The sequence below is a fragment of the Dendrobium catenatum genome, unplaced genomic scaffold, assembly GCF_001605985.2.
Source record: "Dendrobium catenatum unplaced genomic scaffold, ASM160598v2 fragScaff_scaffold_133, whole genome shotgun sequence".
NCBI lineage: Eukaryota > Viridiplantae > Streptophyta > Magnoliopsida > Asparagales > Orchidaceae > Dendrobium > Dendrobium catenatum.
This window is the reverse complement of record NW_021318595.1, coordinates 8406818-8433112: the sequence shown is the minus strand read 5'-3', so window position 1 is coordinate 8433112 and position 26295 is coordinate 8406818. Positions and strand designations below refer to the sequence as shown.

The following is a 26295-nucleotide window of genomic DNA, read 5'->3' as shown; positions in this document are numbered from 1 at the left end:
CTAAAATGTATTTATTGTAATTTTCGGAAGGTCTCGGGGCCTTATTTAGCAGGTTAATTAGGGTTGGTTAATTAAGGGGTCTAAAAACTCCTAAAAATTCCTAAAAAATTCTGGGAGGTTTATGATGTCACTAAGTTTAAGTGTTGTGGTTTTCATGTCAATCAGTGATCTACCCTAAGCCCTAGAAAATTTCTAAGTTCGCTAGACGGGTTCTTAATTTTTGTTCTTATGGTGTCACTACGTCATATGGGTTTAAATAGAGTTTTACACTAACCCTCAAGGTAATAATGCATGAGAAATATATAAAAGCAGTAAACACACCATGTCCTTAAATCTAGGAGAGCCTAAGTTAAGTGCTCGTGGTACGACCTACACATGCAATCTAGGACGAACGAAAAGTAAGTACGAGTAACGAACTGATTAGTGATTGATTGAAACCCAACCATCCACTAATCCACTCCCCCATGATTGCTCTTCATGCATAGAAGCTATGTCTAAAATCTCATGCTAGGTGGATCTCCCAAAGTTATGGTTTAATTATAAGTAATTTAAAATACCTATTAATATATATCTATATATAGATTTTGTAAAAATAGCGTATTTGAAAGATAGATTGATTCATAGTATATATGAGAATAGAGAAGGTCCACCGGTCATCCAATCTAGGCCTCAAAACGATTTGAAAATAGTTTGTATCTTGAAAATAATTATTATACTAATGAAGGAAATAATAATTAAATAGGCAAAGAATACTCCAAGACAGAAATTTGACAAAATAGTGAAAATCAGTGATTGAAAATAATCTTAAAATGTAAAACTCATTTTTCTGAAAAGTTCAAGGGGTCGCACGTAGAAATTCGATTTAAAACGACGGAGTTATGAATTTTACAAGTTTAAATACAATAATATAATATTTTTAAAATAGTGTTTTTTTACTGTTTTTAAAATAACTGCAGATATACATATCATTTTTAAACAAAAATGGTCTCAAATCGTACATAATTCAAATACGAACAAAATAAGGTGCTGTGCATCGAAAACGGATTTAAAACGAGAAAGTTGTGCATTTTCGAAGTTTAAATACGATAATAAAATATTTTTAAAATAGCTCTTTTGATGTTTTCAAAATAAATGCAGGTATACCTAATATTTTGAAACAAATATGACCCCAAATCGTGCAGAATTCAAATATGATCGTTTTTGAAATAACATAAAATATACATAATATTTTAATGTAATTTTAATTTTAAATTAAAGGAAATTCAATTCCAAACAATTCGATATATTGTGCTCGAAAAACGGACGAGAAATGAATTTCTACAATTATTTTAGTGAAAATGGGTTTAAAATCAATTAAAATAAATATAAAAGCCAAAAATAATCTCAGATCGACACTTGGCGCTGCATGATTGACGGGTCAAACCGCGGCCAATCATTGCTTGCGGCGCAATGATTGCGCCGTTAGGCAATGATTGCCGCAATCATGTGGCAATCATGCTGCATCCACTTATCCATATAGGACGGCATACGCACCATCCGATCTCCCACCATCCTGAACGGACGGCTCTGATCGAGCCGGACGGCTCAATCCAGCAACCGAGCAAACACGTGCAGATCCGAGGGCTTATACAACGCGATCGGGACAGTTGATCGCGGATTCAACGGTCCCAGATCCGATCTTCACACGCATGAGACCGGACCGAAACCCTAAAGGAATTTTTCGCTTCGTTCTCACTCGATTCTCAACGAAACTTCACGAAATTTTAAGCATATAATCTAGGAGTGAACAGAAATCTTGGGGGACGTTTGGATCAACTTATAAAGTGTTTTTCAAAAAGCTATTTAACCCTAAGCATTGTGATCTATTTTAAGGGATTTTGAGAGATCTAACTGTCCGATTTTCCCATTCTTGGATTCGTTGAAGCGGCAGGAGTATTTCTCTAGTTGACGTCGAACCCTGGTTTTCCTTGGATTGAGCGGTAGAAGCCCCGAAAGCTTCTTGGCTTCGGTTTCGCCGGAGTTCTCGCCGCCGGCGACTCGAGGAGGTCGGGGTTGTGTTGGAAAAACGTGGAGGAAGGTTGCAGGAGTGCTCTCACCAAATCTTAAGGCCTGAGGTGTTCTCGAGATCAAGCAAGAGCAAAAAGTCCCAAAAAAACCTAAATTTCACTATTTAAAGCCCCTCTCCTCTCTTGGACGGTGGAGATGAGATCAAGGGTCGAATTCAGAGAGAGAGAGGGAGTGATTTAGGCGGGATTTGATTTTTCAAAACGTTTGGAATTGATTAGGACATTAAATGCGGCTTAATTTTACTTTAAATAGGTGATTTTCACCTATTTAAGACTTGGTTTGACCAAGTCAACGATTGACTTAGTCAAATCAGTCAAGAGAGTCAAGGGAGTCCAAGGATTGAGCCATGCAAGAATTGGATTTAATTTTAAAATCAATTTAGGCTCTTAATGGGCCTAATGGGTCAATTTTGACTCATTAAGGCTTGGGTTGACCAGTCAAAGTTTGACTCGGTCAACCTAGCCTATGTGGACCCATGGAGTGTGGTCGGGTCAAAAAAAAAGAGGTCAACACGAGCATTATTAAATTCCCCTGTAAGGAAGTCTTTGCTTCGTAGAATAATATACTGAATAGATGTTGACAATAATTTGTAAAGCCATCAAAGTACTAATTTGCTACTTTCATGTCATACTGATGTGAATACCAGTAACTTTATGTTGCATAGAAGTATTCTTTTGTTTTAGCTAATGTAGTTATTGATGGGCGTGCATAACTAATACATTGGATGTTTCGTTTGCAGATTAAGTATCACCATGCTGAGGAGGAAATAGCATTTGGGCCTAGTTGTTGGCTATGGGATTATCTAAGAAGAAGTGGAGCTTCTGGATATTTACTTCCGCTTTCTGGAGGAGCTGATAGTTCTTCAGTTGCAGCTATTGTAGGTTGCATGTGCCAGCTTGTGATCAAGGGTTAGTTTGCTAAATTTCTTAGGCTATTATGACTTATCAGTAGGCTAACTTGGTGAAAATCAATTCTATTGCTTAAGTTAGAAAAAGGGATCAAGCAACTTGAGAATCAAAATTTGAACTAGCAAGATCCGAAGCTCTTTTATCTTTTATTATTGGGCAAGTCTGTTAGCAGAGAAAAGGCTTTTGGGAAGAAATAATTGAATCAACTTTTTTTCCTGGACCAGCTAATGATTTCTAGTATTGTTCTGACTAAATATGACAGTCTAGTGGAATGTGATCATCTTTTGTGCAATGTGAAGTAAGAATACATATAATGTTATACTATCTGGACAAGCTTAGCCCTTAGTCAAGTCTCTCTGTTGGAAATCATATTTTATGCGGTACTATTAATGTCAAGTTGTTATGACTATTTGAATATGCTCCTTGGATATTTGCAGATATAGAGAATGGTGATGAACAAGTCAAAGCTGATGCAATTAGGGTTGGCAATTACAAAAATGGAGAGTTTCCAAGCAGCAGTAAGGAATTTGCAAAGAGAATATTCTATACTGTCTATATGGGAACTGAAAATAGGTATGGCATTGCTTATCTCGATATCTGTATATTTTCAACATTCTTAACTCATCATTTTCTTTTCTGGTTATTTGTTATCTTCCATTTTTAATGTTCGCAAAGTCTCTTATATTGGTACGTGACAAAATATTTCCTTTTACAATATGCCATCTGACCTAGATGCTTTTAAGTTTCAAATTAGCTAATAATTTCCTTAAATATAGATATATATGTTCTACATTGTTAAATCATATATTTATTTTGTAACTTATATTTTTGTAATTCCTGTAAAGTTATAATGCAAATATTTGCTAATGCATGTGTTTATGAATGATTGCATCAAGTGTTCCTGTCGGTGTTTGTATGTGTGCTCTAGCATGGGTTCACAGTTGTTTTCTTAGCCATCTAGATATATGCTTGATCATCTATTCAGTTAGTATTTTATTAGTACATGAGTAACTTAATATATATATATATATATATATATATATATGTAACTTTTTGCAGGATTTCCAAATGGAAATCATATTTCACGATATGAGCTATTTGCCAGTATCTCTAGTTCCTAACCTAATTATTGTGATAATTAATGAACTTTGATTTTAAATTACTATTAATTGCATACAATGAGTAAAATTGATGGTTGGTCTAGAAATGGTTGTTCTAGATTTGCCATTTTGAAGCTGATGGTTTAAAATTAATAAAAAAATAAACTTGTGTGATTTCTTTAGAGAAATTATTTATTCCTTGTATGTAAGTTACCACCTTCTTTAGCTTTCACCAACTATTTTGTGGTTGACTTTATGAATCCTTATGTTATTTTCATTCTGTCCAAGAACATGGAAAAAATCCCATTGTGACTTTTCATGAACTATACTATTTTTCGTTTCTCATCCTATTATTGTATTGCTTCTAATAAACTTTGGTATATCATGTCCATGCATCATTACTCACATCTGTTCTCTTTTTGACTATGCACATCAGCACATTTTGTTGATTTTGTTGTCTTTGATGACTTTTTTCTTTATTCCTTTCAGCTCTGATGCTACAAGGGCTAGAGCAAAGAAATTAGCTGAAGAAATAGGTTCCTGGCACCTTGATGTAAATATAGACACTGTTATTCTCGCTCTTCTCTCTTTGTTTCAAACATTAACAGGGAGGAGACCACGTTACAAGGTAATCAAATGCAAAATAATACTGGACTTCATTTTTTGTACCTTTATACTATTTTAGCATGCACTACATGTGATTATTAGAAATATGTATGATGTTGTAAGAGGGTTACATGCAATACTATTACATTTTAGAATAATTGATTAGTAAGTTTTGAACTTAATATTGTTGTCTCAGTTATAGTCGGTCCAAACCGCTGGTAACTGTATCAATTTGGTATCCCAATATATTTGCTTCTCTATAAATTCAGAAATTTATTCTGCGCTGGTGTACAAGATTGCATATTAAGTGGCAATTATGGCCTTTAGACATTTTAGCATCTGCAACTGCTGCAAGGCCTTCCATTGGTAGGTGTTGTTTGGTTATTGTATAAAGATAATTTTTTATTTTTAAATACCTTTCAGCTCGTTTGGCATTGATTCTGATTGCTCGTCCCCAAGCCTCTGATCTTTCATATTTGATTTTTTTTAAGTTGATTTTACACAATCCGAACCTTCATTATCAATGGATGATGTAAAAGGCACAATTAGAACTTTAATTATTTGGATTTCCTTTGATAGTTTGTTGTTTTCATGTGTCATTTTCTCTAATCATTGTGTTATGTCCTATATATCAGGCATCTACACATTTACATCCACTTTTGTCTAGTGTCTAGTGCTGTTAAAGGTGATCCAGCCCACTTTCGACTACTGTTGTTAAAGGTGATCTAACCAACCACTTAATCACTCGAGTGAGGTGGCACAAGGTTAGGCCAATGGGGTTCATGCACCTCTTAGGTGAGCGCCATTAAATGTTTTGCTTACGTTAGCATGTGACTTTTTGGTGCTAGGCAATGAGGTGATTGCCTATTTACTATGAATGAATTTGCCTGAAAGCCTCAGGAAATATATATATATATATATATATATTGTGTGTGTTTATTTACCCTAGGTGATTCATGAATATGGGATTCTATATTTGCAATCATGAAATCGAGGGACTCTAAATGAATTTCGCTTGTAGTTATGTTGAGCTTCTTCCAATTGGTGTTTTTTGATAGAGAATAACGTATATATAGAGAAGGTGAATGTATTTGGTTAGCAATGGAGATGGAGATCTTGCATGGACTTGGAGTATAACATGCAGGAAATGGGTTGTTGGTGTTCTCTTAATTTTGGTCTTCTTGGTTTCATGGATGAGGAGAGTTGCGAGAGATGTAGACCGATGAGGTTGAGGGCTGTTGATTTAGCGTGAAACTTTAGGGAGGAATGAACAGTTTTAGTGGTGTCTATGGTTATAAGTCATGTGATTCTTAGGGGAAGGAGTATATGACTACTATGATTTTTTTTGTTGTATATGTGATTTTTTGTTGTGTTATGGTAGGCTTTGCATTTGGGTGAGAAAGTAGTCGAAATTATGTGTTATTTGAGAGTTTCTTGAGCGACAGGGGCTTGAGTTTGCTTGACCCAACAACTTGTGCAACTTCAAGGAGGAAGAGAAATAATAATGGATCAAAATTGACCCGTTAAGCATATTTCGAACCTTTTTATTTTAATTTTTTTAAAGGATTCCAAACATCACCCAAATTTGTACTAAATAATTGCAAAACTTGTACAATTAATTTCACATACTAATATTAAGTTGTTTTAATTAGAAATTTAGTTAGACCTAATTATGGGAATTAAAAATCCTAGTTTGATTACATAAACCTTAAACAAATTTTAAGCTTGAATGACTCCAAATTTTGGGTGAATAGTTGTGACTCTCAGTGAAAAGGTGGGAAGGTGTGTGGGTTTTGCAGTGAGGTGGTGTGGGGTGGGGGTGGTGTCCTAGTGATGGGGGTTAGAAATTTATTTTCTCTGTTTATGCATGCTAAAAACTCAAGCACTTAAAATTTTCAAGTTATTAAACATTTTATTCAAGTACTTTATTTAAGATAATCCATTTAGAAAGATTTTAGGAATTAAAGTGTAATAGAGGTTCTAAAAATTTATTTTTATAACATAATTTCAATTGTTGATTATCATTTTATATTTTTCAAAGTTTCCACAAGGACCACAACAACAAGAAACATTTATCCCACCACGTGGGATTGGCTATATGAATCCTTTTTATACATTGTGTTATATTAAGAGGCAAACTCTCATTTAAATCTAATTTTAAAATGATTGTCTCTAATATTATTCACCACTAGAGCTACTCCAGCATTTTCATGTATATTTCTTGTTTTGCATTATGTCTCTAAGTGGAAAGCCACTCATCCACCTGAGCATCCTCATCTCTACAACACTTAACTTAAATTTATGCTTCTCTTTCAATATTTTAAACATCAAGACGCATTTTGGTGTAAACATCAAGATGCCTTTTGGTGTAATGGTCAGAATTTCTTTAAGAAAATTCGTAGTTAAACGTGTTCATCCCAAAGAAATCCTGGGATGGGCGACCTCCTGGGAAAGTTACACCAATGGAACAAAATTGTGAGGCTCTTAGGCTAAAGTGGATAATATCTCAATAATTAAGAGTTTGGGCTATTACATAACATGCCCGATGCATTCCTCCATGTCAACCATCCAACTTAAATTCTACTAATAATATCCCAATCTATTTCATCATCGCTTTGAACAATAGACCTAAGATATCTAGGACATGCACTCTTTTTAATGGCTTGATATCCTAAGGTCACAATCCCACCACTAGATCTATTACAACTAAAATTATACTTCATGTATTTGGTTTTAATTCTAATCAACCAAAATCCTTTAGATTCAATATTGATATCCATAATTCAAGTCTTTCATAAACTATCTCTCTAGTCTTATCAATAAGAAGAATATCATCAGCAAAAAGTATACACCATGGTACACCATCTTGCAAATGTCTAGTAAGAACATCCATGACTAAAACAAAAATATGGCTTAAAATTGTCCTTGATGCAATCCAATTAAAATAGGAAAATACTTGGTCAAATCACCTTGTGTTTGAAAACAAGTAACAACTCCGACATACATATCCATAATGATTTGAATATAATTATTATTAACTTATTTATTTTATAGAACTATCATGAGCACTTCTCTTGGAACTTTATAATATCCTTTCTTTTCATAGTCTTCATTTTTGAAATATATTTATTAAGTGAAGCAATTATTTCTTTTATAGCACCTCACCTGGGTAAGCATTTAGGTTGGTTTCTAGCACCCTGTGTACTGGTGGCCATATCAGCTTGAGGTAGCTTGCGCTTTTAATAATATTTTTTTACTTTTAGGGAGATATTATATATTATTCTTTGGTTCATGCCCCAACCATTTAAACATTGTTGTTGCCAGGTCACAAGTCCTTGATGAGAAAAGTGGAGGTTTGCGTTAGATAGTCGACCACCTACATAAAACTTGACGAATAATCACGACATGAATCTTTTAATTAACAAGACACAATAGAGAAAAATAGTTCATGTAGCCGACCCCATAGTGGGATAAATGCTTGATGTTGTTGTTGTTGTGATGGACAATTACATTCATTTTAGGTTAAGATTGTTATGTATAATTTGCATAATACTCATCCTTACCTAGTCTTGTTCTTCTTAATTTGCTGATTGAAATGGAGATTTCTAGTTTTTAATCGAGCTGAAATAATCTCTTTTTAATGTGCCTTCCTTTTTTCTATCAGTTATGATAATAGGCTTTTGAGGTTTTTGGCTTTCCATAATTGCCTTTTTTTTATTTGGTGCAGTACCAGCCCGGTTGTTTAGAATGCAATAATAGATATTCGGCAATTATTATGAACTATATATTGGAGTAATAATGTTTGAAAATTTTCTTGAATTCAGGTTGATGGTGGATCAAATGCTGAAAATTTAGCTTTGCAGAATATTCAAGCTCGAATTAGGATGGTTCTTGCATTTATGATGGCCTCTCTAATGCCATGGGTTCATAATAAATCTGGATTCTATCTTGTGTTGGGCAGTTCAAACGTGGATGAAGCATTACGAGGTTATCTAACAAAGGTACACATTATTTTTGTTGCTTTCTTGTCAGGTAGGATTCTTAATGGTCAAAATGTTGAAAAGTGAGTTAATGTTGAAATTGTCAATGTCATCTAGTTATAGAAGGTAAAGGGTGAGCAATATTATTTCTTATGTAGAGAAAATGTTCCAAAGCTTTTAATTTAAGTACCCGGATTTAGGCTTTGTTTGGGACGGCTTTCTTCTTGCTTTTTAAAACAATTTCTAGTACAAAAATTTTTTGAATTTGAAATTTTTGTACTAGAAAGCCATTTTAAAAATCAATACGAAAGCTGTCCCAAACGAAGCCTTACTTTCTTATGAGATTGTCCTGGAAAGATATGGAACATTAGATGGTTGAAGGAGGAACTTATGATTGAAATTGAATCCCTTAATTCTTTTTCTACATCACTTATCTTTTTCTTTTCAATCATCTGTTCTGTGTGTTTATTTCCTTGTTGAGTTAAAAACTTGTATTAATTACTATTTAACAACCTTGAAGATAACTATATATAAATTTAATATGTATTACCAGCAATTAATGCAACAATTTCATTTTAACTAACACTATTATATGTTTGTTTAAGTATGACTGCAGTTCAGCAGATATAAATCCAATTGGGAGTATAAGCAAGCAGGATCTTAGATCTTTCTTGAGGTGGGCAGCTTTTCATCTCGATTATCCTTCTTTGGCAGAAGGGGGGGGGGGGGGCCGAACCTGGTGAGCAAGGGGAGAGGGTCACGGTGGGCCCCATGGGCCCACTTACTTGAATCCTTGGGCATCAAGGGGGGCGGCCAGGTTTTGGGTGGATGATGGGGGGAAATTTAGGGATGAGGGGGAAGTTGTGAGATTGTATGAAAGGAACCATTAGGGTTTATTTTGGGGGCATCATGTGAAGAAAGTTCTTTATCTTTTCCTTCTTGTTTTCTCTAGGGTTTCTTTTGGGGAGATTTGATCATTCTCGAAGTGGACTAGCTTTGTCTTTTGTTTGTCTTGAAGATTAATGCAAAACTCTTTTTTTTTCTTCCTCTCATTCTTCTTGTTTTGGGTTAACTTTGATTTGGTGGAGAAATTTCATCCTTGAAGGAGAATTAGGGCAAACCCTAATTTGTGAAACCTAAGGCGTATCAGGTTAGTCTAGATCATTTTGAAGCTGATGGTTTAAAATCAAGAAAAAATAAACTTGTGTGATTTCTTTAGAGAAATTATTTATTCCTTGTAAGTAAGTTACCATCTTCTTTAGCTTTAGCCAACTGTTTTGAGGTTGACTTTATGAATCCTTATGTTATTTTCATTCTGTCCAAGAACATGGAATAAATCCCATTGTGACTTTTCATGAACTATACTATTTTTCGTTTCTCATCCTACTCTTGTATTGCTTCTAATAAACTCTGGTATATCATGTCCATGCATCATTACCCACATCTGTTCTTTTTGACTATGCACATCAGCACATTTTGTTGATTTTGTTGTCTTTGATGACTTTTTTCTTTATTCCTTTCAGCTCTGATGCTACAAGGGCTAGAGCAAAGAAATTAGCTGAAGAAATAGGTTCCTGGCACCTTGATGTAAATATAGACACTGTTATTTTCGCTCTTCTCTCTTTGTTCCAAACAGTAACAGGGAGGAAACCACGTTACAAGGTAATCAAATGCAAAATAATACTGGACTTCATTTTTTGTACCTTTATACTATTTTAGCATGCACTACATGTGATTATTAAAAATATGTATGATGTTGTAAGAGGGTTACATGCAATACTATTACATTTTAGAATAATTGATTAGTAAGTTTTGAACTTAATATTGTCTCAGTTATAGTTGGTCCGAACCGCTGGTAACTGTATCAATTTGGTATCCCAATTTATTTGCTTCTCTATAAATTCAGAAATTTATTCTGCGCTGGTGTACAAGATTGCATATTAAGTGGCAATTATTGCCTTTAGACATTTTAGCATCTGCAACTGCTGCAAGGCCTTCCATTGGTAGGTGTTGTTTGGTTATTGTATAAAGATAAATTTTTATTTCTAAATAACTTTCAGCTTGTTTGGCATTGATTCTGATTGCTCGTCCCCAAGCCTCTGATCTTTCATATTTGATTTTTTGTTTAAGCTGATTTTACACAATCTGAACCTTCATTATCAATGGATGATGTAAAAGGCACAATTAGAACTTTAATTATTTTGATGTCCTTTGATAGTTTGTTGTTTTCATGTGTCATTTTCTCTAATCATTATGTTATGTCCTATATATCAGGCATCTACACATTTACATCCACCTTTGTCTAGTGTCTAGTGCTGTTAAAGGTGATCCAGCCCACTTTCGACTACTGCTGTTAAAGGTGATCTAACCAACCACTTAAGCACTCGAGTGAGGTGGCACAAGGTTAGGCCAATGGGATTCATACGCCTCTTAGGTGAGCGCCATTAAATGTTTTGCTTATGTTAGCATGTGACTTGTTGGTGCTAGGCAATGAGGTGCTTGCCTATTTAATTTTGAATTGAATTTGCCTGAAAGCCTCGGAAAATGTTTTTTTTTGTGTGTTTATTTATCCTAGGTGATTCATGAAGATGGAATTCTATATTTGCAATCATGAATTCGAGGGCGAAAAATGAATTTCACTTGTAGTTATGTCGAGCTTCTTCCATTGGTGTTTTTTGATAGAGAATAACATATATATAGAGAAGGTGAAAGTATTTGGTAGATCTTGCATGGACTTGGCATATAACATGCAAGAAATGGGTTGTTGGTGTTCTCTTAATTTTGGTCTTTCTTGGTGTCATGGATGAGGAGAGTTGGGAGAGATGTAGGCTGATGAGGTTGAGGGCTATTGATTTAGCGTGAAACTTTAGGGAGGAATGAACAATTTTAGCGGTGTCTATGATTATAAGTCATGTGATTCTTAGGGGAAGGATTATATGGCTACTATGATTTTTTTATGTTGTGTATGTGATCTTTGGTTGTGTTATGGTAGGTTTTGCATTTGGGTGAGAAAGTAGTCGCATTATGTGTTATTTGCCAGTTTCTCGAGCGACAGGGGCTTGAGTTTGCTTGACCCAACAACTTTTGTAACTTCAAGGAGGAAGAGAAATAATAATGGATCAAAATTGACCTGTTAAGCATATTTCTCATCTTTTTTTATTTTAATTTTTTGAAAGGATTCCAAACCTCACCCAAATTTGTACTAAATAATTGCAAAACTTGTACAATTAATTTAACATATTAATATTATGTTGTTTTAATTAGAAATTTAGTTAGACCTAATTATGGGAATTACAAATCCTAGTTTGATTAAATAAACCTTAAACAAATTTTAAGCTTGAATGACTCCAAAATTTGGGTGAATAGTTGTGACTCTCTGTCAAAACGTGGGAAGGTGCGTGGGTTTTGTAGTGAGGTGGTGTGGGGTGGGGGTGGTGTTCTAGTGATGGGGGGTTAGAAATTTATTTTCTCTACTTTATGCATGCTAAAAACTCAAGCAATTAAAATTTTCAAGTTATTAAACATTTTGTTCAAATACTTTATTTAAGATAATTCATTCAAGAAGATTTTAGGAATTCAAGTGTAATATAGGTTCTAAAAATTTATTTTTATAACACAATTTCAATGTTGATTATCATTTTATATTTTTCAAAGTTTCCACAACAACAACAAACATTTATCTCACCACGTGGGATTGGCTTTATGATCCTTTTTATACATTGTGTTATATTAAGAGTCAAATTCTTATTTAAATCTAATTTTAAAACTATTCTCTAATATTATTCGCCACTAGAGCTACTCCAACATTTTCATGTATATTTTTTGTTTTATATTATGTCTCTAAGTGGAAAGCCACTCATCCACTTGAGCATACTCATCTCTGCAACACTTAACTTAAATTTATGCTTCTCTTGTAATGGACAATATTTTGCACCATAAGTATTGCAGGTCTCATCACCACTTATAAAATTTTGCCTTAAGTTTGAGGGATACTTTTCTATCAAACATGTGAAATCCATTAAGTAAAATAAGCTATACTCTTAAATATCGACTCTCTTATTGGTGTAATTGTCGAAATTTTATTAATAAACTATGCAATTATGCGTGCTCATCCTGAAGAAATTCTGGGATGGGTGTTCTCCTCGAAAGTTATACCAACATGACAAAATTGTGAGGCCTTTAGGTCAAAGTGGACAATATCTCAATAGTTAAGAGTTTGGGCTTTTAAAAATGGTATCAGAGTAATATACCAGCCGAAAGATGGGAACTAAGTGTCATACAAGATAAAATGCTAGGCCAGAGGAGCCGCCTCTGAACCCTGTTTGAACAAAGTTCGACACGGCGGGAGTCACCACTTGAACTTATAGGGGCCACCTCTAGAATCTTATTTTCCTGGTGTATGATTATGTGATAAAGATTCTAATCGAGACATCAGTTACTTAAGTGAGGGAGATTGTGAAACATCTTTTAAGTAATAGAAGCTAAGCTCATAAACATCAAGACGCCTTTTGGTGTAATGGTTGAAATTTTTCATTAAGAAACATCGTAGTTAAACGTGTTCATCCCAAAGAAATCCTGGGATGGGTGATCTCTTGGGAAAGTTACACCAACAGAGCAAAACTGTGAGGCCCTTAGGCTAAAACAATCAATATCTCGATAATTAAGAGTTTGGGTTATTACATAACATGCCCGATGCATTCCTCCATGTCAACCATCCAACTTAAATTCTACTAATAATATCCCAATCTATTTCATCATCGCTTCGAACAATAGACCTAAGATATCTAGGACATGCACTCTTTTTAGTGACTTGATATCCTAAGGTCACAATCCCACCACTAGATCTATTACTACTAAAATTATATTTCATGTATTTGGTTTTAATTCTAATCAACCAAAATCCTTTAGATTCAATATTGGCATCCATAATTCAAGTCTTTCATCAACTGCCTCTCTAGTCTTATCAACAAGAAGAATATCATCAGCCAAAAGTATACACCATGGTACAGCATCTTGCAAATGTCTAGTAAGAACATCCATGACTAAAGCAAAAGATATGGCTTAAAATTGTCCTTGATGCAATCCAATTAAAATAGGAAAATGCTTAGTCAAATCACCTTGTGTTTGAAAACAAGTAACAACTCCGGCATACATATCCATAATGATATGAATATAAGTATTATTAACTTATTTCTTTTATAGAACTTTCATGAGCACTTCTCTTGGAACTTTATAATATCCCTTTTCGTAGTCTTCATTTTTTAAATATATTTATTAAGTGAAGCAATTATTTCTTTTATCGCACCTCACTTAGGTAAGCATTTAGGTTGGTTTTTAGCACCTTGTGTATTGGTGGCCATATCGGCTTGAGGTAGCTTGCGCTTTTAATAATATTTTATTTTACTTTTAGGGAGATATTATAGATTATTCTTTGGTTCATGCCCCAACCATTTAAATATTGTCGTTGCCAAGTCACAAGTCCTGGATGAGAAAAGTGGATGGTTGTGTTAGATAGTCGACAGCATGCATAAAACTTGACGAATAATCACGACATAAATTCTTTAATTAACAAGACACAATGGAGAAAAATGGTTCATGTAGCCGACCCCATAATGTTTGATGTTGTTGTTGCTGTGATGGAAAATTACATTCATTTTAGGTTAAGATTGTATGTATAATTTGATAATTTGCATAATACTCATCCTTACCTAGTCTTGTAAAAAAAAAAAAAATCCTTACCTAGTCTTGTTCTTCTTAATTTGCTGATTGAAATGGAGATTTCTAGTTTTTAATTGAGCTGAAATCATCTCTTTTTAATGTGCCTTCATTTTTTCTATCAGTTAAGATAATAGGTTTTTGAGGTTTTTGGCTTTCCATAAATGCCTTTTTTTTATTTGGTGCAGTACCAGCCCAGGTTGTTTAGAATGCAATAATAGATATTCAGCAATTATATTGGAGTAATAATGTTTGAACATTTTCTTGAATTCAGGTTGATGGTGGATCAAATGCTGAAAATTTAGCATTGCAGAATATTCAAGCTCGAATTAGGATGGTTCTTGCATTTATGATGGCTTCTCTAATGCCATGGGTTCATAATAAATCTGGATTCTATCTTGTGTTGGGCAGTTCAAACGTCGATGAAGCATTACGAGGTTATCTAACAAAGGTACACATTATTTTTGTTGCTTTCTTGTCAGGTAGGATTCTTAATGGTCAAAATGTTGAAAAGTGAGTTAATGTTGAAATTGTCAATGTCATCTAGTTATAGAAGGTAAAGGGTGAGCAATATTATTTCTTATGTAGAGAAAATGTTTCAAAGCTTTTAATTTAAGTACCCAAATTTAGGCTTTGTTTGGGACGGCTTTCTTCTTGCTTTTTAAAACAATTTCTAGTAGAAAAATTTTTTGAATTTGAAATTTTTGTACTAGAAAGTCGTTTTAAAAAGCAATACGAAAGCTGTCCCAAACGAAGCCTTACTTTCTTATGAGATTGTCCTGGAAAGATATGGAACATTAGATGGTTGAAGGAGGAACTTATGGTTGAAATTGAATCCCTTAATTCTTTTTTCTACATCACTTAGCTTTTTCTTTTCAATCATCTGTTCTCTGTATTTATTTCCTTGTCGAGTTAAAAACTTGTATTAATTACTATTTAACAACCTTGAAGATAACTATATATAAATTTAATATGTATTACCAGCAATTAATGCAACAATTTCATTTTAACTAACACTATTATATGTTTGTTTAAGTATGACTGCAGTTCAGCAGATATAAATCCAATTGGGAGTATAAGCAAGCAGGATCTTAGATCTTTCTTGAGGTGGGCAGCTTTTCATCTCGATTATCCTTCTTTGGCAGAAGTTGAAGCTGCACCTCCTACTGCTGAATTAGAACCAATACGCTCCGATTATAATCAGGTATTACTACTTAAAGCTCACTGTTATTCTCATCCAGTAGTTAATTTGTTGAAATGTGAACTTCAATTGCAATTTTATATATGTTTAACTTTCTTTAAGTACACGGGAGCACTTTTTGATGTTCTATTTATCTCATTTTGTTTATTTTGTTATATAATCAGTTATAGCATGATTATGTATTACTTTACTTTAGCCTGATCATAATAAAGACTCTCAAAATGCGAACAATTCCTTCAGTTTGTGTGGTCTCCCAAGCCATGTAATAGGAAACAAGAGCCTGTGTTACTCCAAGAGCAAAAAGTGGCATTTGTGCACCTGCCACCAAAGCTCCCACAGTGCCAAACACCCCATAAATCCAATCAGGACCAACCATGAAATATAATCTTCCCACAGAAACATACTTCTTTTTTGAAGGATCGTTTGCTTCAGGAACAAAGTGGCCAACTGAATCCTTATCAGATCTGAAGCTGGCTCCTAAACTTGTAGCTCCAAGGGAGAGCTATCGTGAAAACTTGACGCTAAGGGAAACAAAAAATAGGATAAATTGCAAAGCGAGTGTATTTTATAACTTGCATGCATGATCATTACCTTTGAGGTCTCCTAAAACTTGAACTCTCAGAGGAGCCTCGCAGACTTGCAGCATCTTGGATATGAACAAGTGATGAGTACATGCTTTGAGGCTGTGAAATAAGCTGGTCATGGGTTCCTGTCTCCACAATCTTTCCACCTTCAACAACAGCAATGATATCAGCATTCCTGATTGTTGAAAGCCTATGTGCCACCACAACTGTGGTGCGGCCAACCATCACCCGATCAAGTGCCTCTTGTACACTCTTTTCAGACTCAGCATCCAAAGCAGTAGTGGCCTCATCAAGGAGGAGAATGGAAGGGTTTTTCAGTATGGCTCTAGATATTGCAATGCGTTGCTTCTGCCCTCCTGATAATTGGATTCCTCTTTCTCCAACCTACAAGTACAAATGGAATCATACAACAGTAAAGGCCTTTACTGTTCTAGTTTTCAGTAAAGGGTGTCAAAATTCTTCATCTTTGGCTTGTTTACACCCTTATTTGCAATAAAAAAAGTAGATTGATTACCTGTGTCTCATAACCATCAGGAAGGTTATTAATGAAGGTTATTGCCTCTGAGAGCTTAGCAGCATGTGTAATCTCATCAAGGGAAGCACCATCTTTCCCATAAAGAATGTTCTCCCTGATGCCTTTCTTGTACGAACAATTCCTAACACGAGCCTAATTCAAACAAAAAAAAAATCGAACAGGCCAAAGATAAATACGCATTAAGTTTGCTCAAGTTCAACTTGTTTACTCCTCTAATCATAATGACCTAAAAGATCCAGTTAAATGATCCATTTCATTACTACTTAATTTAAATACCTTGTTATTTTTAATTTTAAGCTTAGCATCTTTATGAGTCAATATATATTAGGATTTTTCATCTAGCTCGAGGGGTTACTACCTTATGCGACAAATTGAGAATTCATTCTAAGGCAAAGGCTTTGAAAATGACCTTTCAAAGTTAATCATTCATAATATCTGCAAAACAGTCAACAATTTTTAAGGTTTTGGTTAGAACCTAATCTTCAAGAGTCTTGTTTGTGTTTGGCTTGTTTAATCTTGCAAGGTTGCTTTATGTTTGAAGTATAACTTATTAAGTCTTCTTAGATTTTTATAGCTTTTGTTGATGCTTGCAGTTAGATGAAGCAGACATGGGCATGACATATGAGGAACTGTCAGTATTTGGAAGGCTTCGAAAGATATTTCGCTGCGGCCCTGTGTCAATGTTTCAGGTTATTTTCCGATCCCTATTTCTACATCTTCCAAAAATTATTTTGTATGATTCTCTCTTGGTTAATTAGTTTCGTAGGCTTCGTTTCGGATGACTTTCTTATTGCTTCTTAAAATGACTTTTTAGTTAAATTTTTTTTATTCTTTTACTAGAAAATTGCTTTAAAAAGCAGGAAGAAAGCCGTCCTAAATGAAGCCTTATTCTGTCATTACTACACGCTCTTAATTGGCGATCATTAAACTTATTACATGAAGAAGCAAATTTTCAATACGAATTTGAACTGGAATGAGATTTTTTGGGTACACAGATTATCCACTTGAGTAACCCACCTTTTATTTGCTGTTTGCATCTGCAGTAGCCATTAAACCAATATAACCCTGTAAAAGACTTCTGTCACCTAAGTCATAACCCTAAGATCATACATTGGACAGTCTGAAGACTTCATTTGCCTATATTTTGCGCACCGTATCTACATTTTAATATTGCTTCAAATTTTAGAAAAACAGGGTCATTTTATCTTAGGGGAATCTATATACATATCATAATATTTTTATGCATTAACAAATCTATGACTTTCATTTTAATATTGTTTATCATTCACATCAAAGTATATACATGAAAAGATGTATTTTACTTTTAAATAAATTAATATAGGTTGGAGTAGCACCCGTGAAAGATAAAATTAGCGAAAGTCGCCTTAGATGGTTCCATCACATTAAACGGAGGCCTTCCGATGACCCAGATGATTTGACTTATGTTAAGAAAGGTAGATGTAGACCTAAAAAGATTTGGTTAGAAAATATTAAAAATGATCTCTCTTTATTAGATTTAAATAAGAATTTGACTTTTAACAGGACACATTGGCGAAAAAGGATTCATGTAGCCGTCCTCACGTTGGTGTTTTTTTATGTTATTTTGAGATTTAATTGATGTATAGTTAAATATAAAAATATGTGTTTGATATGAAAAAACATGAGAATTTTGTGATATAAATGTGAATCCTATTGATTAAAGCTTTTTTGCTCTCCTTTTCTATTTCTCATTTTGCAGAATCTCTGCTATAAATGGTATGGTAAGTTTTCTCCATCAGAAGTGGCTGACAAAGTCAAGCATTTCTTCAAGTACTACTCAATCAATCGACACAAAATGACCGTGCTGACACCTTCCTACCATGCCGAAGTATCATTAATCTCACTTGCTTCTTTTTAAGCGACCTTTCTGTATTTTTATGTAAAAAAAAAAAAAACTCTTTACCTGCAGAGCTACTCCCCTGAAGATAACAGATTTGATCTTCGTCAGTTTCTTTATAATTCAAGATGGCCTTACCAGTTTCGAAAGATCGATGAGCTTGTGCATGATATTGATTATGATAAAACAGCATCACCTTCTAACATAGTAAGAGAAGAAGAACCAGAAATCACTTCAGCTCAGGTAAGTGGACTGGGTGTCATAGCTGCAGGCTCCAGCAACCCACATGTAGGTCTATGAGTGTCATGAGGAGAGATTATTCTGTGCAGACTCCGAACGCAGTTCGTCATCTGGAGATCAATCAGAATGCAATACCGAGCTGCAGTACTGAACGGGGGTGATGTGGCGCATTCTGATTGATTTTTAGATGACGTTCGGCATCTGGATATAATAATTTGTCATGAGATTGGGATGGACATTCATGAGCCTGAAATGATCAACTTAACCAGGTTTGATCATTAAGTACTCAAATTTGATAAATTGTATATAATTTTTTATTTAATATGGAAAATTTAATATTTCACAGTTATTAGCACTTCCATTCTAAAGCTAGTATCTAAATGAGTACAATGATTATCTTGAATTTCAAGAATAAAGATTAAAATTTTTTACTAAAAAATTATTTTAATAAACAGTAAAATAAACCTAAACAATTGTGAAAGCTGCCCTTTGATTTCATTTTTGTAAGAAAATTTCAGATTAGAAAATTGAAAAGTCAATCCACAGTACACTAATTGCTGAACTGTTCAAAATATTACAAAAGCTTGCTTTCTTTAATAAGATAAGCAGTCTTTATCATTTTCTTAAATAAAATACTAATGAAATATTATTTAAATATCTGCATTGATTTTAATAGATAATATTATATAGTTTCCACAATTATTAAAATTCTGTTGAAACCGATAACCTTAAAATTCTATCTCCTCATTAATTCTCCCAATTATTTTAATTTTTTTATCACACAATTAAATTTTATATACCATTTATTAAATATTTTTTCCCAAAGCTTCCTATGGATAACCCTCGCCGCATCCACCATTTGTTTACACAGTAGAACGAACTCCACGTGTCGCCATGTTATTGATGGAATCCAAATCAATAAATCATATTGCAACGTACATCTTACGCAATCATCACGTCCGTCAATTATTTTATTTTTTTCAACGTATTTTCATTAAAATTTATTTTAAAATAAATTTAATACACGAAGAATTAATATTTTATTTAATTTAAAATAGTTATAAAAATTTATTTTAAGAGGGTTGTGATATAATAAATTAATAATAATAATTAATCTTAAAATTGATATAATTGTTTTCATAAAAAGAAGCCAGCTGTCAAAATCCTAGAGCCATCGTATCTACGCTCGTCCAACCTTCTCAGCACTCGATCGCCAGTTTTTTTTTTCGGTACTTTTCTGAGGGACCAACATCGCACCCAAAATTGCGCCAACCACGAAAAAGCTGTTGTTGGGTCCCATCATACTCGAGCCCACGTCAGCTCACTCGCTTTGCATTATCCAAAAAAGTTCTGACCTGATAAAGCCAGACCAAAAAGGCTTCTCCTCTTCCGCTCCGCTCACTGTTCGTCGTTGCTGCTCTCAGAAACCGGATTTTCCGATTCCTCTTGGCAGATTGTACTGTCCGATTCTTATGAACTGGAGATCCAAGCAATGGCTTCCATCGCTGAGCCCTTGGAGTCCTTCTTGAACGATCGCTTCCATGCCGTCGGAGTTGCGTTATCGCCTATTGAATCCGGTGTTCGGCGAGCCGTCATGGATTTGGAATCCCGATTTCTGGATTCTCGGAATGCGTTGAGGAGGAATGAATTGAAGAAGAAACCTCCTGGCGTTGTTGCATCGTCGGTGATTACGGATGGTGAGGGGAAGATATGCTTGAAGAAGGGGTTTGGTGGATGCGGGAAGATAGTGGGTAGAATGAACTCAGAGGAAGAAGAAGGTTCGTGCTCTAGTTGTCTTGGATTCGACGATGCCTGGTCGATTTTTTCCGGTAGGCTTCCGTTTAAATCGAGTAAAAAGTGTTGTCAGAACTACGAAACATTGCCTTCGAAGTTTGGACGGAAGGAATTAAAATGTGAGATGGGTTCGTTGTCTGCGGACAAGACGACGGTCTCGGATGCGAAGAAAGCGGAAGCGTTTTGGTTGGAGCGAAGTCTTTGCCTTGCGTTGGAAGCTTTCGTTAGTAGTTTTAAGGAGTTTAATCATCGTATTAGGGGGATTGGTGGGGAGAGGAACGATCAATCGGGCACATTCAAGCCTTTGGCTTCTCATGTTGACTTTCTGAAGATAATCAAAGGCAGGAAAGAAGATTTCGACGGATTTTTATCCAATATAAGGTTCGCTAAGGTAGGACTGCATTCAGGATTTGTAGGGGAGCATTCCTCTGTGAAGGAGGAGTGCGATTTTTGCGGTTTATCTGGAAATAAGGAAGAGCCTACAAGTGTCGTAGTGCAGCCAAAATTTCGAAATGCTTTGATTAGTATACCACTATCAAATGTTGAGAGGCTAAAATCGACGCTTTCAACTCTATCCATAGGAGAGTTGATAGAACTTGTTCTTCAGCTGGGACGGACCTCTAAAGATCATCCAGACAAGAAAAAGCTGTTCTCTGTTCAGCACTTCTTCCAGTATACAGAGGCAGAAGGTAAAAAATTCTTAATCTTTGGATGCTGAGATTTACATACATACCACCTTATTATCTTTTAAAGGCAACGAAAATAATACTTTTACAGGAAGGAGATTCTTTGAAGAATTGGATAGAGATAGAGATGGACATGTAACTCTCGAAGACCTAGAAATTGCAATGAGAAAAAGAAGATTACCAAAGAAGTATGCTAGGGAATTCTTCCGTCGCACTCGAGGACATTTATTTTCAAAATCAATAGGTTGGAAACAATTTTTGTCCTTGATGGATCAGAGGGAACCAACTATTCTTCGCGCTTATACAACACTATGTTTGAGCAAATCTGGAACGCTTCAAAGGAACCAAATCTTGACATCTCTTAGAAGTGCTGGGCTTCCGGCAAATGAAAATAATGCTGTTGCCATGATGCGGTATCTTAATGCAGATAAAGAAGGATCTATATCTTACAGTCATTTCCGAAATTTCATGCTACTTCTTCCTAGAGAACGGCTTCAGGATGATCCCCGGTATGACTGAGTCTTATTTGAAACTAGCACTTTTTTTAGCATGTCATCATTCACGTGGCTCAAATTTTTTTAATCATAACTGATCTGAAAGGATGATATTTCAGAATTAAAAATTCTAATATTTTCTTAATTCCTACGTAGGTGGCATGTTGTTACTCTGCTAGTGCTCCAAACGAGTCATAATGTTTGAATGGATGTTCAATTGCTATTTTTCAATTTCCAATCAAACAGTATGTGTAAAAAAAATGTTAGCATTCTTTGAAAAAGGTTTCAGTAGCTTGGTAATTCATATAATCATTGTAATTTTTTATGAAATTGAATTTTTAAGGAAGCTATTAAAAACTTGATGAATCAAAAAAAGTATTTCTATGCTTTATAATTTTTTTCTATAAATCAAATCTTTGAATTATATCATATTACTAGGAATTTTAGCATAGACCAATTATTAGCTTTATAGTTTCTTGTTTTATTGTTTTGTTTCTTGTGGTTTTTTCTAGGTTTCCTGATTTTGATGTCTTTGGTAGTTGTTTTTGGCATGTTTTATATTGCTCTTGGGCTTTTGAGCATGCTGTTGTGGTCGTTAATAGTCTTGATTAGTGTTGCAATCATTGTGATTAGTCTGTACGCTGCTATAATATGCTTCTATGGTATTTTGAGTATTCTACTTTTATGCTTTGGTACGCAGACCCCAATTGTTGGGATAAGGCCTATTAATGATAAAGAGGATGCCTTTGGTATGTAATAAAATCATCCGTTTCTAAGTTGTAATTAGCTTGTTTGGGAGATCAAAGCTTCTGTGGCTTTGGCTTTAAAATGGGGAAGCTTGCTTTAACCCTGTTTAATCTAACAACGGTTGAGGTAGGTGCTGCTGGGTCTCTGTTTATCAGAGACCAAATGAGGTTTATTCCCCTCATTTAGAGATCAAGGGCATGTCTCTTTCAATAAAAGAAAAGAGGGAATGGAGGGAGGATGCAATGCCCCCGTTCAAGCATAGCTATGCTAGCAGCTTGGTGTTAGGCTGGCACCTGAGCCGGCTGGACCGGTCCAACCTGGACCGGTCCAGGTTTATTCCCGGCGGAAGCCAGGCAAACAGGGGGAGGGCGGAAAAGCTAGGGGGCCCACTTGAAGACAATTTCAAATTGTGGGAGGGAGAATTTGAATTAGAAGGGGTAATTAGGTCTTTTGTAACTCTCCTTTCATATTTAATTAGGGAGAGGAGGGGGGAATGAGGGTTATCTTGATTTTGAATGTGATTTGGAAGATCTAGGTTTTTCTTTTGGGCTCTAGGCTACGACTAGAGATTTGAAGAGTTTTTCCTTCCTCTCGAATCGAAGGAACTTGTATCTTTCTTGTCTTTTGCATCGACTAGTGAAATTCAATCGTTTGCTATTGTTTTTCCTATTTTTCCTACGATCTCTCTCAGATTTTTTCCACTGTTTTTTGTGTTTGGTGGCTGTTTTCCCATAGAAAACAGCGGAATAGTTGCGATTTGGCTTAGATCCGATAGGAATCACTTGAAATACTCAAGTGGTACCTATCACTTGGTTAGGGGCGGAGTGTGATTGGCATGCTTCAGGGGCATATTAATGAATTGAATGAAGGATAACATAGCAAGGGTGATGTAAAACATATACTGAAACAGAAATTTCTTAGGAATTAATAACAAGATGTTAAGCTTCACTAATTTTAAACTTAATGTTTCACCACGATAAGAGTCTAAGATTTCTTAGTTGCAGATGTGCTTTGACATGCGGTTACAAGAAACATTAACAGAACAATTTAAAATAAGAACAAGCTTGTAGTAACGTTAGATGCATAAATAACAAAAATTCACCTTTTAACAAAAGAAAGTTCACCTTGAGTTCCCCTCACTTTCACTCTTGATGGTGGGGTCAGCGGAAGAATAATTTCAACAAACTTAGAGATGCCACCAAAAGAAAGAAGTTGGTGGATGTCTGATGATTCGCTACTGTCCGGAGATTTGATGTTCTTCGATGGCAGATGTCAAGGTGAAAAAGATTCGGTCGACGTAGTCGACGGTGTCATCAATCTCCAAGTCGAGGTTGAAGAAGGGAGACATGAGGATATCTACTCGTCCTTGAAGATCATATACGAAGCCGTAGTCTCTTTGAGGGCCGACCATTCATGGTGAGGAGGCCGATGTGTGAAGCTTATCCCTTGGAGGTATATGAAGTAGAGGAGAAGAGAAGAGGGGGGGAAGGTGAGAATGGGGAGGATTTCGGCCAAGGCTAGGAGGGCCGTGGGGTTAGGGATGTAGGTAAGAGGAGTAAAGAGGAGAGGATAGAATTAATTCCTTGATTAATTAACCTTGAGTAGAAATTAATATTGGAGTTAATTTGAGAGGGAAGGAGGGAGAATTTGAATTTAAATTTTCTAATTGGTGGAGGGATTATGGGGGAAATTGAGTTTTAATTGGGAAACAATTTTAAGTGGAGAGAGAGAGAGAGAGGGAGGGGACGGCGGCAAGAAGGGAGAGAGAGGGGGCGGCCAAAGAAAGGGGAGGGAGGGGTTGTCCACATTTAATGAATGTGTCTAGGTGCAATGAATCTTGAAATTGGAATTAATTCCAATTGATTTCAGACTTGGAGAGATTAGGGGGGCTTCCTAAAATAGATTTACTAATCAGGAAAGATTTTGAATTTCAAATATTATTTGAATTCAAATTAATATACTTTCCAAATTAATAATAAGCTAAATTAGGAAGGTATTAAGAGGCCTTTTGAATTTGAAAACAAGGACTTGGAGAGGGGGGAAAGCCGGCGGCCTAGGCTAGGGCTAGTGGGGGCCGACGGCTAAGGGGATTTGGGTGGAGTTTGGGTTGGGGTTTTGGGGGGCCGATGGTGGGGATTTGTGGTGGCTAAGCCGGCGGTGTGGGGGAAAAGGGAAGGTTGGCCGGTAGTTTAGGGTGGGGATGGAGGGATTGGCCGGCAGGTTGGAAGGAAAAGGGGAGGGGGGCGGTGGTGGGGGAAAAAGGAACAACAACAACAACAACAACATCAAGCCTTTATCCCACTGGTGGGGGAAAAAGGAAGGGGAAAATAAAATAAAAACGGATATGAGTTGCGAGCCCAGCCTCTGCCAGCGACTGACAGGTGATGCTTGACCATCTCCTAGGGTTCTCTCTTCTCTCAAGAGCTCACAAGAAAACAAAGAACCAAAAGCTGAAATTTCATTAATCAATCATTAACCTCATACAATAGTGAAGAACTCTATATATAAATCTAGAAATAAGAGAAAATAAAGACTCAAATGTCCTCGGGGCTACAACATAAAAGAAATCCCTCATAGGTGTACAATGGTAAAATCTGAATTATAAATAAAAGAAGTACATAAATGCATCATAAATAGAGACTCTGAATCGTAGCCGTCGATCTACGATTCCTCCGATGGTAAACACGTCGAAATCTCCTGCCGATGTCCTCATCAAAGAGTTTTGTAGAATGGTTATAAGTAATGCATATGTTGGTCGATTATCTGCAAGGTGCTTGGATGGGCAATGAAAAATAAAGATTGGAATGATAAATTATTATTTTTTCTAAATTAATATATTTTTTCTTAGTTATTTATAATAAGAATTTTTCTATTTATTATTATATTTTTTTAACAATTGTTGAGGATATTCTACTAAGCATATATATATATATCATGTATTTTTTCTAGAGTCACATATATGCATATTTTGAAAAGGAAATTAAGTAAATGTAGTATTTTACAATTTGATTCCTTTCTAACATAATATAAAAGTTGTGAAATCTCTTAAATAAAAAGAAGCTAAACTTTTAAATATCAATGCGCCTTTTGGTATAATGGTTGGAATTTTGTTAAGAAACTCCAAAGTTAAGTATGGTCATGTGGGAGCAATCCTAAGATGGGTGACCTTCTGGGAAGTTACACAAATGGGAGAACATCGTGAGGCCATTAGGCCAAAGCAGATAATACCTCGATAGTTTAGAGTTTGAGCTGTACAAATGATATTAGAGTAATGCGCTGGCCAAAAGATGGGAATTAAGTGTCATATAAGATAAAATGACATGCAATGGCGGCCACTTTTTAAATCTTTTATGGGACAAAGTGCTACATGGTGTGTGCCAGTGTGGGCTCCGAAAATTCGGCCCCGGCCTCCACTCGCTTGATTTCTTTTTATTTTTAATTTTCGGCGAGGGGAGTTTTAACGAACTAAGTTCCGTGGTAAATTTTGGAAGGCAGATGGGTTTGTAGAGAAGACACTACCCAGAGATTTCGCCTTCATTTTGTGAGGACTTTATGATCTGAGTTCTGGTTTCCTATAGGCGCAAGCCCCTATAGTTAATTACCCCTCCCGATCACGAGAGAGAACTTTCGATTAAGGCTAGTCATCGATCAGATACGTATAGAAATACGTGTTATCTGGCATATAGTAGCAGCAATGAGTATTGGTGTTGAGGATTGGAAGTTTGGAATTTGAAGGGTTTGGATATTGGGAATTGAAGAATT

The 26295-nt window shown here is 35.3% G+C and overlaps 2 protein-coding genes across 2 annotated transcripts in view; both read left to right on the top strand.

Annotated features, from left to right (window-relative positions):
- The window catches only part of LOC110112549 (glutamine-dependent NAD(+) synthetase), a 31731-nt gene extending 12564 nt beyond the window's left edge, over nucleotides 1-19167 (top strand). Inside the window, exons 6-13 of the mRNA XM_020844804.2 lie at nucleotides 2807-2975; nucleotides 3413-3548; nucleotides 4565-4703; nucleotides 8506-8682; nucleotides 15413-15580; nucleotides 17290-17385; nucleotides 18435-18563; nucleotides 18645-19167. Of these exons, the coding sequence (XP_020700463.2) occupies nucleotides 2807-2975; nucleotides 3413-3548; nucleotides 4565-4703; nucleotides 8506-8682; nucleotides 15413-15580; nucleotides 17290-17385; nucleotides 18435-18563; nucleotides 18645-18872 (1242 nt within the window). The 3' untranslated portion in view covers nucleotides 18873-19167. The remainder of the gene's footprint in view (nucleotides 1-2806; nucleotides 2976-3412; nucleotides 3549-4564; nucleotides 4704-8505; nucleotides 8683-15412; nucleotides 15581-17289; nucleotides 17386-18434; nucleotides 18564-18644) is intronic.
- A 1006-nt stretch (nucleotides 19168-20173) lies between these two features.
- Nucleotides 20174-26295, top strand: part of LOC110112541 (mitochondrial substrate carrier family protein C) — an 18986-nt gene continuing 12864 nt past the window's right edge. The window contains exons 1-2 of the mRNA XM_020844795.2: nucleotides 20174-21295; nucleotides 21384-21801. Of these exons, the coding sequence (XP_020700454.1) occupies nucleotides 20305-21295; nucleotides 21384-21801 (1409 nt within the window). The 5' untranslated portion in view covers nucleotides 20174-20304. The remainder of the gene's footprint in view (nucleotides 21296-21383; nucleotides 21802-26295) is intronic.